At 34.3% G+C, this 14,773-nt stretch overlaps 1 protein-coding gene across 3 annotated transcripts in view; it reads left to right on the top strand.

Moving 5' to 3' along the window:
* Window positions 1-14,773, top strand: part of MNS1 (meiosis specific nuclear structural 1) — a 58,001-nt gene that overhangs the window by 13,632 nt on the left and 29,596 nt on the right. For all 3 annotated transcript variants that reach the window (XM_070579388.1, XM_008516276.2, XM_070579381.1), the window contains exons 3-5: window positions 3,259-3,386; window positions 11,190-11,292; window positions 13,803-14,032. In XM_070579388.1, coding sequence (XP_070435489.1) covers window positions 3,259-3,386; window positions 11,190-11,292; window positions 13,803-14,032 — 461 coding nt within the window. The remainder of the gene's footprint in view (window positions 1-3,258; window positions 3,387-11,189; window positions 11,293-13,802; window positions 14,033-14,773) is intronic.

A 14,773-nucleotide genomic window follows, 5' to 3' on the forward strand; every position in this document is an offset into this window, starting at 1 on the left:
AATTCCAGTTGCTTTTTGCCCTCACCATTACTTACTGTTGCTTTTTGTTAATTGAAATTTTTATTAAGATAATTGTGGATTCCTATGCAGTTTTAAGAAATAATAGAGACAGATCCTGTATCCCCTGTACTTAATTTCTCCCAGTGGTACATTAGGCAAAATTATAGTACAATATCACAGACAAGATATCAACAATAATAACAGTCTACTAGACTTGTTCAGATTTACCCAGTTTTACTTGCTCTGTGTGTGTGTGTATTGTGTGTGTGTGTATTTAGTTCTATATAGTTTATCATGTGTGTAGGTTTGTATATCCAACACCACAGTCAAGATCCAGCAGAGTTCCATGATCGCAAGGATTGCTCAGTTGGTCCTTATAAGCATACTCTTCTCTTTCTTGTCTGCCCCTACCTCATCCCTACCTTTGGCAACCATTGGTATGTTCTCCATTTCTGTAATTTTGTCATTTCAAGAAAGTTGTATATACAACTCAACAATAAAAAGATAATTTTTTAATGGGCAAAGCATTTTAGTAGTCATTTCTCCAAAGAAGATATGCAAACGATCAGTTAGCACAAAAAATATGCTCAACATCATTAGTCGTTAGGGAGATGCAAATCAAAACCACAATGAGATACCACTCAGACCCATGAGGATTTTTTTTTTAATTAAAAAAAAAAAGGAAAGTAAGTGTTGGCAAAGATACAGACAACTTGGAACCCTTGTACATTGCTGGTGGAAATGTAAAGTGATGTAGTGGCTGTGGAAAACAGTTTGGTAGTTCCTCAAAAAGTTAAACATAGTTACTATATTACCCAGCAATTCCACTCCTAAGCGTATACCCAAGATAATGACAAACATATGTCTACACAAAAACTTGTATGTGAATGTTCACAGCAGCATTATTCATGATAGCCAAAAAGTGGAAACAACACAAATGTCCATCAGCTGAAAAATGCATAAACGAAATGTGTATCTATACAATGAAATATTATACAGCCATACAAAGGAATGAATTACTGATACATGCTGCACCATAAATGAACCTTGAAAATATGCTAAATGAAAGAAGCCAAGCACAAAAAGGCTACATATTGTATGATTTCATTTAAATAAAATATCTAGAATATGCTAACCCATAGAGATAGAAAGTAGATTAGTGATTGCCAGGGGCTGGGGGTAAGGGGCTGCTATAAGGTATGGGGTTTCTTTTTGGAATGATGAAAATGTTCTGTAATGTTGAAAACTTAAGTACACACAATATGTGCACATGGATGTTTATAGCAGCTTTATTCATAATTGCCAAAACTTGTAAGCAACCAAGATATCCTTCAATAGATGAATGGTAAATAATCCAGACAACAGAATGTTATTCATCACTAAAAGTAATGAGCTATCAAGGCATGAAGTGACATGGAGAAACCTTAAATGCATGTTACTAAGTGAAAGGCCAATCAGAAAAGGCTACATACTGTATGATTCCAACTACATGACATTTTGGAAAAGGCAAGACTATGGAGACAGTAAAAAGATCAGTGGTTGCCAGGGATTTGGGGAAGAGAGGGATGAATAGGTGGAACACAGAGGATTTTTAGGGCAGTGAAATAATGGTAGATATGTGTCATTATGCATTTGTCAAAGCGCACAGAATGTGCAATACCAAGAGTGAACTCTCAACAGTGGACTTTGGGTGATAATGACGTGTCAGTGTAGGTTTATTGATTGTTACAAATGTACCACTCTGGTGCGGGATGTTGGTAGTGAGAGAGGCCGTGCATGTGTATGGGCAGAGGGTATATGGGGACTCTGTTCTTTCTGCAAAATTTTGCTGTGAACCCAAAACTCCTTCAAAAGATAGTCTATTTTTTTTTTTTTTTAAAGTCCTGGAACTAGATAGCGGTAATGGTTGCACAACGTTGTGAATACTGTGCTAACAAACCACTGAGTTTGAGATTGGATTTTTTGACTTGGCATAATTCCTAGAGATTCACCCAGGTTGTTGCTTGTATCAGTACTTCATTCCTGTTTGTTGCTAAGTAGCAGTCCATGGTGTGGGAGTACTACAGTTTATTTGACCATTCATTTGCTGAAGGATGTCTGGGTATTTCCAGTATTGGCAATTTGAATAAATCTGCTGTGAAAAATGGGGTACAGATTTTTAAATAAACGTAAGTTTACATTTCTCTGGGTTAAATGCTTAAGAGTACGATTGTTGAGTTGTATGGTAATTGCATGTTAGCTTTATAACAAACTATCAAATTATTTTCCAGAGTGGCTGCATCATTTTACATTCCCACCCAGCAATGTGTGAATAATGTAGTTTCTCACCAGTGTTTGGTTTTGCTGTTATTTTTTGTTTTAGCCATTCTAATAGGTATTTAGTGATATATTATTGTAGTTTAACTTGCATTATCTCATGGCTGATGATATAGTTTTACCATGTGCATATTCTTTCCTAAATACAGAATTTAATCAAGCCTTTAGATTTTTCTACCATTTTATAGGAAATACAAAAGAGAAATTAAATGATATCCTGGGGAAGCACTTATTAAATTCAGAATGTGAGACATTTTATAGGACGTATGTCCTAATTTCTACAACAAATCAGTGGCTTGGGGGAAAAAAAAGTGTGCGTGTGAGGTGACCATTACACAATGAAGGAGACTTAAGAGAAATAATAACTAGATGCAATATGTGGACCTTGCTTGGATTTCAATTTGAACAAACCAAAAATGAAAAAAAGCGTCTTTGAGACAATTGGAGAAACCTGAATATGGACAAGGTATTGGATCTTACTAAGGAGTTGTTGATTTATTTAGACATGTTAACGGCGTGGTTGTTATCTACCTGATAAGAATTTCTACCTTATCAATATTGAATTATTTAGGTGGTTAATGAGATATCCAGGATTTGTTTTTAAAATACTCTAGCAAAAAAAAAAAAAAGAACAAAAAAGAGTGGAGTAGAAGACTAGAGGCAATGATTGGCAAAATATTGATAATTGTTGGAGGTGAGTGATGGCTGAGTGTGTATTTTAATATTATACTTCCTACTGTTGGTGATGTTTGAAATTTTCCATGATAAAATGTGCAGAAAAGTGTTTATTGAAATAGCATTTTGTATTTTAAAATAAAACAAATAGTTGATTGTTACTCTGAAGGCACTTGCAGTATTCTGTTATAAAACAGATTAAAACTTGATGGAAAAAAAATCTAATTCTGGAGGACAAATAACTGAAATTATTATTTTTTTATTCAGGCAGAAGAAAACAAAAGGTTGAGGGAACTCCAGCTTGAACAAGAAGAAAAATTGGCTGTAGAATTGGCAAAACTAAAAAATGAAAGTCTAAAAGATGAGAAGATGAGGCAACAAGTAAGAGAAAACAGGTATCTTGGTTTCTATAAATTTGATTTATTTAGTCTTTATCTTCAAATTTTTACCTGAGAGTGGAATTGCCTTATATCATTGCACTCAGTTAATATTTTGCCTGGAAATACTTAGTGCTTTAAATCCTACATGTATTTATTTGAGAAAATGAGTTGTATTCGTAGAAGTAAAGTATTAATATTTAAGGTGAAAATAAATGTCAATTCCCTCTACTCTTTCCTCCAAACATAATTTTTTAAATGACCTCTTATAAAAAATAGACTCATGAGTCCTAGTCCTAAGAGAAACATTAGGTGACATCTAATTTAATTTTATAACCCTATGTAAATTTCCTGCAGTATTTCTGGAGAGTGGCTGGTCAAGCTGTGGTTCAACACCTTTAGTGAATGCAATAGGAACTTTCTTTCTCATTCAGCCCTAACTTCGAATAATCTTTTTTCTCCTACTGTTTCAAAATTAATATCTCTGTGCCTTCCATAGATTTATCTCAGTTCTGCTATCTGATAATAAATACGTAAATAAATTTAGTGCTTCTTTAGGACATCTTTTCATATTTATGAATCCACTATATGTTTTTTTCTGTAAGTTAAATATCCCACATTTGTTCGTTTGTTCTTTATATAACCTGGTTTCAAGCTTCTTTTCCATCCTGGTTCCCTTTGTAGAGGTAATTTAGATTATTGGTGTTTCTTAACAAAATATTACCCCCACAAGTATGGATAATACTTCAGGGTACTACTTAGTACCCCTAATAGTGGGACTGTTAACCCCACTGTTCTAGAATATGTTTCTTATGTTCTTGGAAGATCAAGTTACTTTTTAGGGGCTGCTGTGTCACACCATTGATTAAAACTCAGGGCTAACTAAATGCCCACCCCATACTTATGTAGTTGAATATATTGGAAATTTACTTGGATAGTTATTACATTTTATCTTAACTGAGCAAGGCTTATGTAGAATATTATATAACTCATGGATGAGCTTTAGGGGTTTTGAGCCTCATTAAAGTATATTTATGGGTTTGGCAAATGTACCCATATGTATTTTTCGGGGCCCAGAACTTTTATCAAATTCTGTAAGGGATTTCTAATTTTTAGAAAAAGATTTAGAATTACTGCTAATATGTTCATATTGTTCTAGTCTTAAACTCTCTTTTGGACCTTAATTCTCCAATCATTGTTAGCTATCAGTCATAGTTTTATATTATTATCATGTTTTTGTCTAATTCACTGATACAAGAATTAAATAGAAAAGCTTTCCACTTCTAGCAATTGCAGACTAGGTGATTCAGATAAACGCTCCCTTTGAGAACAGAATATCTGAGAAAGTATAAAAATAAGATCAGGGAGAGGAAGGAAACCACAATGATGAGCCTGGCATTTGTATCTGCATTTCTTCTGGAAGTTTCTGCTGATTCCAAGAGTACGGCTTAGAATTGAGAACTGAAGCAGAGCTTGGCCGATAAGCGTATGGCAAGGTGTTCAACATCATTCTATGAACTGTACACTTAAGATTAGTGCACTTCAGTGTATGTTTTACTTCAATAATACAGAGTTTAATTAGATTTTATTGGATAGAAACAGATGAAGAGGTAATGTGTGAGCAGGTTAATGGAAAACATCTAGAATAAAGCACAGAGAAACACAAGGAGGGATAAATATAGAAGAGAACTTAAAAGAGGCATGGGCTATGGTGTAAAGTTCTAACAGATGCATAATTTTAGTCTTGGTAGTGGAAATGAAAGAGGATGATGCAGAAGCAGTGGTTGAAGAGATATTGGCCAAGAATTTCCAAAAATGATAAAAGACATAAAGCCACAGGTTAAAACACAATGAAGAATGAAAAGCACCCCTATGCTCAACCTAGTCAAACTTTTGAAATCCAATAATAGAGAAAATCATAAAAACCACAAAAGTATCCACACACAAAGGACTATTACCTTCAAAGGAACAACAATAAGAAATACGACTGAATTTTGAGCAGCGACAGTGGAGACTAGAAGACAGTGGATTTAAAGGGCTGAAAGAAAGTAATAGCCCATCTAGAATTCTATACCTTGGGAAAATTTTCTTCAAACTTAAGGCAGAAGTCATTCAGTTGAGTACTCTTTCAAACAGAGTATGTTCCCTCTCAGCAGTGTCAAAACTGCTAAGAGTTTTTTTTATTTTGTGCATCAGCTGTAGTAAAATTTTAACTAACATGCAGAAATGGACCATTTTTTGGTCAGTGTATTTGTCTGCAAATTGGCAGGTCTAAATTCAAGGAAATGTTTGCTGTGGTACTTAATATGTATCCTAAGTAATTCAAAATCACCTATGTTAAGATTAGGCTCTTTAAATGTAAAAGAAATTCATTTTAAAACCCAGGGTAAATTTTTAACAATCATTTAAATTTATTTTGAAAATAATTGTTTGAGTTCAGAAGTCATGAGACTCTTTTGTTATTTGATTTTGAACATGTGATTTTTTTTTAACCCAAGAACATTTTTAAAAGGCAATTTAATTTTATCACTGCTTTTAACTAGAGATGGGAAACTCACTGCCTATTTTTAGAAATCCTATCTTAATTATTAGCACTAATCAATTAATAATTATAATTAATTGTATAACTAATTATTTATAATTAATTGTAAATTATACAATTTGTAATTATTACATAATTAGCAACTATATATTTATTACATAGTTAATACATATCTTTATGAAAGCAAGAACAAGCACTTATTATATAATTTGTATTTAACTTCAGCACAAACTAGCTCAAAGAAGAGACAGAGAGATTTCTTCCCTTATTAGATATATAACCAGTTCCTTGCTGATGCCAGTACACTTATATTCCAGACTGATAATCAAGATGTTAATTATTAAAATAAAGTAGATGAAATGAATTAAAAAATAACGTTTTCAGACAAACAAAAACAGATTGATCACCAATAACCCTGCATTAAAGGAAATACTGGCAGTTATTCTTCAGGTAGAAGAATGAAAATGATCCTAACATGAATTTCAGAACTTCAGGAAGGTAAATGTGTAGTAAATCTAGGTGAAATTTGAATGTGTGAATCATTTATTGTAATGTCTTTTGGGATTTAAAATATATAAAGGGTTAGAAATAGAAACTATAACAAAAGTGAGATAGGAATTAATTGGAGTAAAGTGGTCAAGAATCTTTAGTAAAAAAATGGTCAAATTTTATTAGACTCGAAACAAACATGTTGTAATCTCTGTAACAAAAAGTTTGGAAAAGAATATACAATTAACAAATAGAGGAGAAAATGTGATAATAAGAAATGATGAATCTAAAAAGGGGCTGTGCAGAAAAGAGTTAACATAGCAGGCCTGAGACTGATATCCTTAGAAAGTCCTGCTGGCAAGTTTGGTCCTTGGCTGGCATCTGGAAACTTGGATTTTGAGAAAGTTCCCATTTCTCTATGATAACAGTGCCTAAACTATTTGGAAAAACAGTTTCTTTTCTGCTGAACTCCTGTTTTCCTTCTGGGAGTCTGGACTTCTGGTATGCACTAGGCAGAGGGTACCCTCATGACCAGCCCCTAGTAAAAACCCTGGGCCCTAAGTCTCTAGTGAGCTTTCCTGGTAGACATTTCACACATGTGGTCACAAGTCATTGCTGGGGAGTTAAGTGTGTCCTGTGTGCCCCCACTGGGAGAGGACTTTTGGAAACTTGCAACTGATTTCTTCAGGACTTCGCCCCAGGTGCCTTTTTTCTGTTGCCCATTTTGGTCTGCATTTTACTGTAGTAAATCATAGCCGTGAGTGTGACTATATGCTGAGTCTTGTGAGTCCTCCCGCTGAATGACTGAATCTGAGGAGGTGGTTTTGGAGACTCCCAACATAGAGGCAAAAGAAGAGAAAAGAGAACATAGGGTAGGTAGGACAAATAGAAAGAAAATACTAAGATTATAAATTTAAACTCAACTATATTAATAGTTACAGTAAACATATTTGAACCATTTACTGAACAAATGGTTATGCCAGAACAAATCAGCTTTTCAAAGCATTTAATTCATACATAGTATGTTCTCTGACCGCAGTGGAATTAAAGTAGATATGGTAACGAGATAACTAGGCAATCTTTGTATGTTTAGATATTTTGAAATGTACTTCTGAATAACCCCTAGGCCAAAGAAGTAACCAAAATTGAAGTTAGAAAGTATTTTTAACTGAGTGACAATGAAAATACCACATAGTAAAAGTTGTAAGAGTGGAGTGACATAAGCAAAATGGTGGGGTAGGCAGCCCTACGCTCCTGCCCCTGTCAATCAAAACACAAGTAGAAACGGTTAGAACCAAGTCTGTAAGAACTCTGAACAACAGTCAAAGGTTTACAGCAACCCACTGACTGCTGAAACAAGAAAAAGACAACTTAGAAACAGTAGCAAAATCTGTGGTGTTTTTACTTGTCCTTCCCTCACCCCTTCCAGCTCTGAGGCACAAAAAAAAAAAGGATAAATGCTTCTGCTTATATGAAATATTTAGAACAGGCAAATTTATAGAGACAGAAAGTAAATTAGAGGTTACCAGGGGCTAGGGAAAGGGGAGAATAGTGAGTTATTGCTTAGGTGGGTACAACATTTCTGTTTGGAGGATTCCATCTGGAATTGTTAGAAAACAAACAGAAAATTTCCATCTGGAATGTAAACAATGTAGGAGGAGGGCAGTAATAAAGATAAGAACAGAAATGAGTGAAGTAGAATGTAAACATAAAGTAGAATCAGCAACGCCAAGAATTTTACCTTTAAAAAGGTAAAATTGATAACCCCTGGCAAGAATGATAAAATGCACAAATAGAATACACAAATACGATTTTAGGAATGGATAATGGGATATCACTGTAGATGGTACATATATTTACTAGCTCATAGGATATTGTGAACAGTTTTATGTAAATAAATTTGAAAATTTAGATAAATTACTAAATAGCACATTTTACCAAACTGACGCTAGTAGAAATAGAAACCTGAATGTTCCTATAACTTTTAAAGATATTGCATCTATAATTAACCTTGTCCACAAAGAAACCTACATGGCTAGGTGGTTGATTAGTGAATTTTACCAAACATTCAAGGAAGAAGTAACACGAATTTTACATAGTTTTGCAGAGTGGCAAAAGAGGGAACTTTTCCCGATTTATTTTAATCAGATCAGTACCTGAATGGGACAAGAAAATTATAGACTAATCTTTCTCATGAATTTAGCTGCTGTAATCTGAAATATATTAGTCAATATCAAATCCAGTGGTATGTAAGAAAGATAATACATCTGACCAAATTTAATTTATTCCAAGGGTGCAAAGTTGGTTTAACATTAGAAAATCAATAAATATAATTCATCCTACTGACCGAATATAATAGAAAAACCATGTGAGCAGGAAAAGCCAGTTGATATAAATCAATATCAATCTATGATTAAAAAAAGATTATCAAACTAGGAATAAAAGGGAATTTATAGTAACATCATACTTAATGGCCAGTGTTAAACACTTTCTCTCTGACGTTAAGAAGAAGACCAGCTCCATGACATAGTGGTTAAGTTTGGTGCACTCTGCTTTGGCGGCCCGGGTTTCCACCCCAGGAGCAAACCTACACCACTTGTCAGCCATGCTGTGGCGGTGACCCACATATATAAAATGGAAGAAGATTGGCATGGATGTTAGCTCAGGGCTAATCTTCCTCAGCAAAAAAAAAAGAAAGAAAAACAGGGATGCCTGCTATAACAGCTTCTATTGGTCATTGTATTGGACACACTAACCAGTGCAATGAGGTGAGAAGAGTAAATGAAAGATGTTAGGATTGGCAGTAAAGAAATAAAGCTTTCATTATTCACAGATCATATGATTATGTATGTAGACAATCCAAAAGAATTTACATATAAATTATAAAAATAAGTTTAGCAGTGTTGTTGAATATGAAGTCAATATATAAACATTAATTGTATTTCTGTAAATCAACAATTAGAGAATGAAATTTTTTTAATGATTTGTATAAGAGCATAAAAAATATCTAATGAAAGAGGTATAAAACTTCAATAACAAAACAGAAACAAAAATAAACCATTATTGATAGACTTTTTAGAAACCTAAATAATTGGAAGGATCTACCAAGTTTGTTGACTTGAAGACTCAGTATTGCAAACCTGTCAATAACTCTCCAAATTGATTTATAAATTCAGTACAGTCCTAATCAGAATCCCAGCCAGTTTTGTTTCTTGTGAAGTTTGGCAAGCTGACTCAAAAATGTGTATGGAAATGCAAAGTACCAAGAATGGCTAGGACAGTCTTTAAGAAGACAAAAATTTGAGACGACTTCTCCAGGATATGAATATTTGTTATAAAGCCACAGTAATTAAGGTAGTGTGGTTTTAGCACAAGATAAACAAATGGATCAATGGAGTAGAAGAGAGCAGTTCTTCTCAACCAGAAATTTAAGCCGTAATGCTTTAAGGCATTCATTGTATGTAATGAATTAGTTTACCTCCTATAGGTCTAACATAATACCAGCTATATACCATCTTTGAGAAAATTAAAAATATAGTCACTTAATTTTCTACGAGGCTTAATTCTCTTATGGAATGCCGGTTGAGGAAGGATGGGATAGAAAATCTAAAAACAGGCTCATGGATATATGCACACTTTATGACAAAACTGGCACTGCTGAGCATCAGAAATGGGCTTTTTTTAAATGGTACCAGATCAATTAGATATGCATATGGAAGAGAATGAACTTGATTTCTACCTCACACCACACACAAAATCAATTCCTGAAGGACTGTAGTCTAAAAGTGAATGGTAAAACAACAAAACTTTGAGAGAGTAATGTAAGAAAAAATCTTTATGTGTGTGGGGGGGGCAACATGTCTTAAAACATGACACAAAAGTCATTGACAATGAAGAAAAAGATTGGTGAATTAGAATACATCACTTCATCTAAAGAAATCACTTTGAGAGTAACCACAGACTGGAAGGAGATAATTGCAATGCACGTAACCAACAAAAGACTTGTATCCAGAATATATAAAGAATATTTATGCAATAATAATAAGTAGATAGTCCAGTATAAAAATAGGCAAAAAAGTATATTGAACAAGAACTTCACAAAAGATGTATAAATGACTCAAACATATGAAAAAGTCTCAATTCTATTAGTAATAGGGAAATGTAAATTAAAACCCCAATGATATATTACAGAGATTATCTGAGGCCAGCCCCCATTTTTTAACAGATAAGTAAAAAGCCCAAGGAGTGAAGCAGACTTGCCCATGGTCACTCCCTCTTCAGCAGCATCGTCATGAAATAGTTACCATTTGTAGAATGTTTACTGTGTAACAGGTACTTTTCCAAGCTCTTTATACACGTTCGTTTGATTCCCACAACTCCCCCTTTCACAGGTAGCAAAACTGAGGTACAAAATTTAAGTAACTTGCTTAGGTTTAAACACCTCCACTATAGCTCTTTTCACTTGATAGTGTTAGTAGCTGGACAGAAATTTTAACCAAATTGGTAAAGCACCTTTTCTGAGCCAGGCACTGACAGAAAGATTTTTAGTGATGATTATTGAAAATAAAAGAGTTACTTTGTCTAAAAATGTGATTACAGTGTTCCCTTTCATATGCATTCTGATTTTTCTTTGGATGAAAGAGAAAAGGATATTTTTTTTTCAAAATATTTAAATAATAAATATCTTTTACACATTTCGAAAAAAATTCTTTAAATTTCAGATATGTATTATTTTTAAAATAGAGAAATACAGTCTTCAAATTTAAATTTGTCTTTTTTTTTTTAAACAGTATTGAGCTCAGAGAATTGGAGAAGAAATTAAAAGCAGCTTACATGAATAAAGAAAGGGCAGCTCAGATTGCTGAAAAGGATGCCATTAAATACGAGCAAATGGTAATCATGTTGTGTTCATTATGTTTTTCTATTTTTAGCTTCATTTAGAAAATCAAAAATAGACCAATGTTTTGAAAATTGTTACATACTATAAAGAATTTACACTGCTAGATTTCTCAAATACTTTTATGCTTTTCAGATCCTTAAGGTATAGGAATCATGGCTTATTTAATATTTAGTCTTGTTTAATTTAATATTTGAGCCTTTCCGATACAAAGAATTAGGTTGCTGCTGAGAATGAACAGCTGTATTCAGTAACTCCCAGCATTCTTTATGGTCTCTAACTGATTATTCTTTGACAAACCAATTCAGTACAAATTGTTAGCATGATCAATATATTTTAGAATGTTATTAATTTTTTTATTTTTAGTTATTTAAAAACATAAACAATTTTTAATTTTAGGTGGGAAACTTTCCTGTTTTATAAACAGCAGTCTCTTCTTGTGATGTTTCCCTCTATTTTTATCGCTTTTTCTAACTTGTTACATACTGCCAAGGTTAGGGCAAGAGTTACTCTTGGGCAAAGGAGTTTCAGAGACACTCACCAGTAGTGTTATACAGTGTAATATAAAAGAGAGTTTATTGAGTTAACACTTAAAAGCAGGGTGCACATCATCACTTGAGCTCTCATTGTCACGCAGAAAGACTAGACATGGATGAACAGATCTGAGTGCAACCGTACACAGTCTTTTAAGTTCCGTCTCCCATTTCTCCGTTATTGCGTAGAGCATTTTGGTGGTAGAGTTCTCTGTCTCCTGGATCCCTTTCAAAGATAGTATACAGCCATGAAAGAGAAAGAGGTAGAGGTAAATGTTCTGGTCTTTAAAGTTGGCCAGGATATATTATAAGTTAGGAAAAAAGCAAGTTGAGGAAAAATCAAGTTGGAGAATAATACATATCACAGACCATTTTTATTTTTTAAAACTTGTGCATATATGTCTGTATATCAACATATAACATATATGTTATATATAACAACTCACACACATATTAACACACACACAGTTAGAGGGGTGATATCAAAATACTCAACGAGTGCCGTGCAATGTTGGCATCAACTAGGAATAGATGCTGTCTACAGTGACACGTGTGTGTGTGTGCTTGTGTGTTAGAACAGAGACAGGCTAGAGGGCTATACCGCATGCTGTTAACTGTGACAGCCTTTGCTGTGGCAGGTGGTAGGAGAGGGTGAGGAGACTTCATTTCCTAAGCCGTATAGGTCTCTTCTACCTTTCAAAAATGAAGTAGAACATAAACAATGTACTATTTGACCAGTAGTTTGCAGTTTTAATTATCCTGATAATTGAGGTTATTCAAGGCAATTGAAGACATTTTAATCTGACTCCTGAAAGAATTGCTGCTATTTTCTAAATAAAATTGATCCACAAAAATTGAAGTCAAATACTCCTAGGACTTGACTAGGTGTCAGGATATCTAGGTGCTAGTTTCTCTCTGTCTCTCCAGCTTTAGTTTTCTTACCTGTGAAAGGAGAACACTGTACTTCTTTAAGTGTACGGTAATCTGTATATATGTGGTTTTCTCATTTCATATTTTTTCTAAAGAACCTAGCACAATATGTACTAAGAAAACAAAAGCAAAGAAAGAATTTTGGTCAAGTCATATTAACAGTTTGGTCAAGTATATGTTAAAGGCATCACCTTTAAGACCAGGGATGGCATTTAGCACTCCTATTTAATCTGCTGCTCCTTTTATGCTTGATGCTGCTAATTGTTCTAGCATTTGGGATGTGATTATAATGGTAAGGGGAAATTTTTTAAATTGCCCCAATATATTTATTTTACAACTCATTTTGTTAAATGATTTCAAAATGGTCAAAATAAATAAGGGGTTTAACCCATTCAAGAAGCAAGACTGTAACTCAGAAGGCATGGGCTTGAATGAGTGAATTAAAAGCTGTAGAAGACTTTGGCACAGTGACATATGTGACCCTTTTAAGTTACAGTGATTACAAAGGGCCTTTAGTAAATGAGGAACGGGAGACTTCAAAGGCCAGTGGCAGGAAGGAAAGTTTAGACTGGAAGAAACTTAAAGAGTTGCTCAGAGCTGTTTAACAGCAGACTGTGTGGAAAAGATGCACCATCCTTACTCTAAGTAGCAGCTGATACACAATGGAGCTAAAAATTGTGAAAATTGCCTATGTCAACTTTTAAATAGAAGATGAAGATGACTACTGCTTTGGCAGTTAACGTCGTTAGGTTATTAATAAAGTACTTCTAACTTTACTCACTGTTTTTCAAATGTGGAGTTATTAATTATCCTTTCATGTATTGCCCTGGGAGAGCTATTTGAAGGCATAAAAAAGCCTCTTTAGGGTCTGGCTCATCATCCACACCCTTCAGTTGATAGCGACCTACCTTTTCTTTTTACCTAGAGAGATGAAAATATTTTATGTAACAGGCTTTATAATATTCAGTTGCATCTGTTTAAAATGTTCTATCATACTATGTTCAAATTTGAAAACGGAAAGATGAATTTTCTTTCAATAACAGAAACGTGATGCTGAAATAGCCAAAACCATGATGGAAGAACATGAGAGAGTAAAAAAGGAAGAGAATGCTGCAGAGGACAAACGAAATAAAGTAAAAGCACAGTACTATCTTGACTTAGAGAAACAGCTTGAAGAACAAGAAAAAAAGAAGCAGGAAGCTTATGAGCAGTTGCTAAAAGAGAAACTCATGGTTGATGAAATTGTTAGGAAAATCTATGAAGAAGATCAATTGTAAGTTTATCCCAACTTTCTTACGTGCCTAAACGTTTGCATTAGGTTGATCCCGGGCTTGTTGTGAAAAGCTAGAGCACCTAGATGGCGCCCCTCCTACAGAGTAAGTCCTCAGTAAGTGTTGTGGTCACATACGCTGAGACCAGATCTTACTGTCTCTGTTAGTGTGACAGTTAATTATCTGATAACTGATAAATGCTTATTAAATGACAATGACTAAACCTTTGTTTTTCTTAAATGTGCCCATAACACATGACAGAGGACTTGTTTTCCAACGAATTTCCTTGGTAGACAGCTGAAGTATAGAGTGCTGTGAGGCTTGTGTAAACAGGTTGTGGCCTTTCTGAAATGAGATGCATACAACTTCATTAATAGGTTAGAGAAGAGGCGTAGTGGTATTTTACTCAGAAAATTCATACCTGTCATATTTAGTCCCACGTAGTAGACACTCAGAGGTTTGTTACATGAATGAATGAACAAACTGTAAATAGGAAAGCCATTTTTATCCACATTATTAACTGAAGGAACTGACAGTTATATTTTTTGATATCATTTCTATTGCTATAAAGCTGCATGGGGGCCAGCCCCGGGGCCGAGTGGTTGAGTTCGTGCACTCCACTGTGGCAGCCCAGGGTTCAGATCCTGGGTGCAGACATGGCACCGCTCATTAGGCCATGTTGAGGCAGCGTCCCACATCCCACAACTAGAGGGACCCACAATAGAATATACAACTATGTACTG

This window comes from Equus przewalskii, chromosome 1 (genome assembly GCF_037783145.1).
Source record: "Equus przewalskii isolate Varuska chromosome 1, EquPr2, whole genome shotgun sequence".
NCBI lineage: Eukaryota > Metazoa > Chordata > Mammalia > Perissodactyla > Equidae > Equus > Equus przewalskii.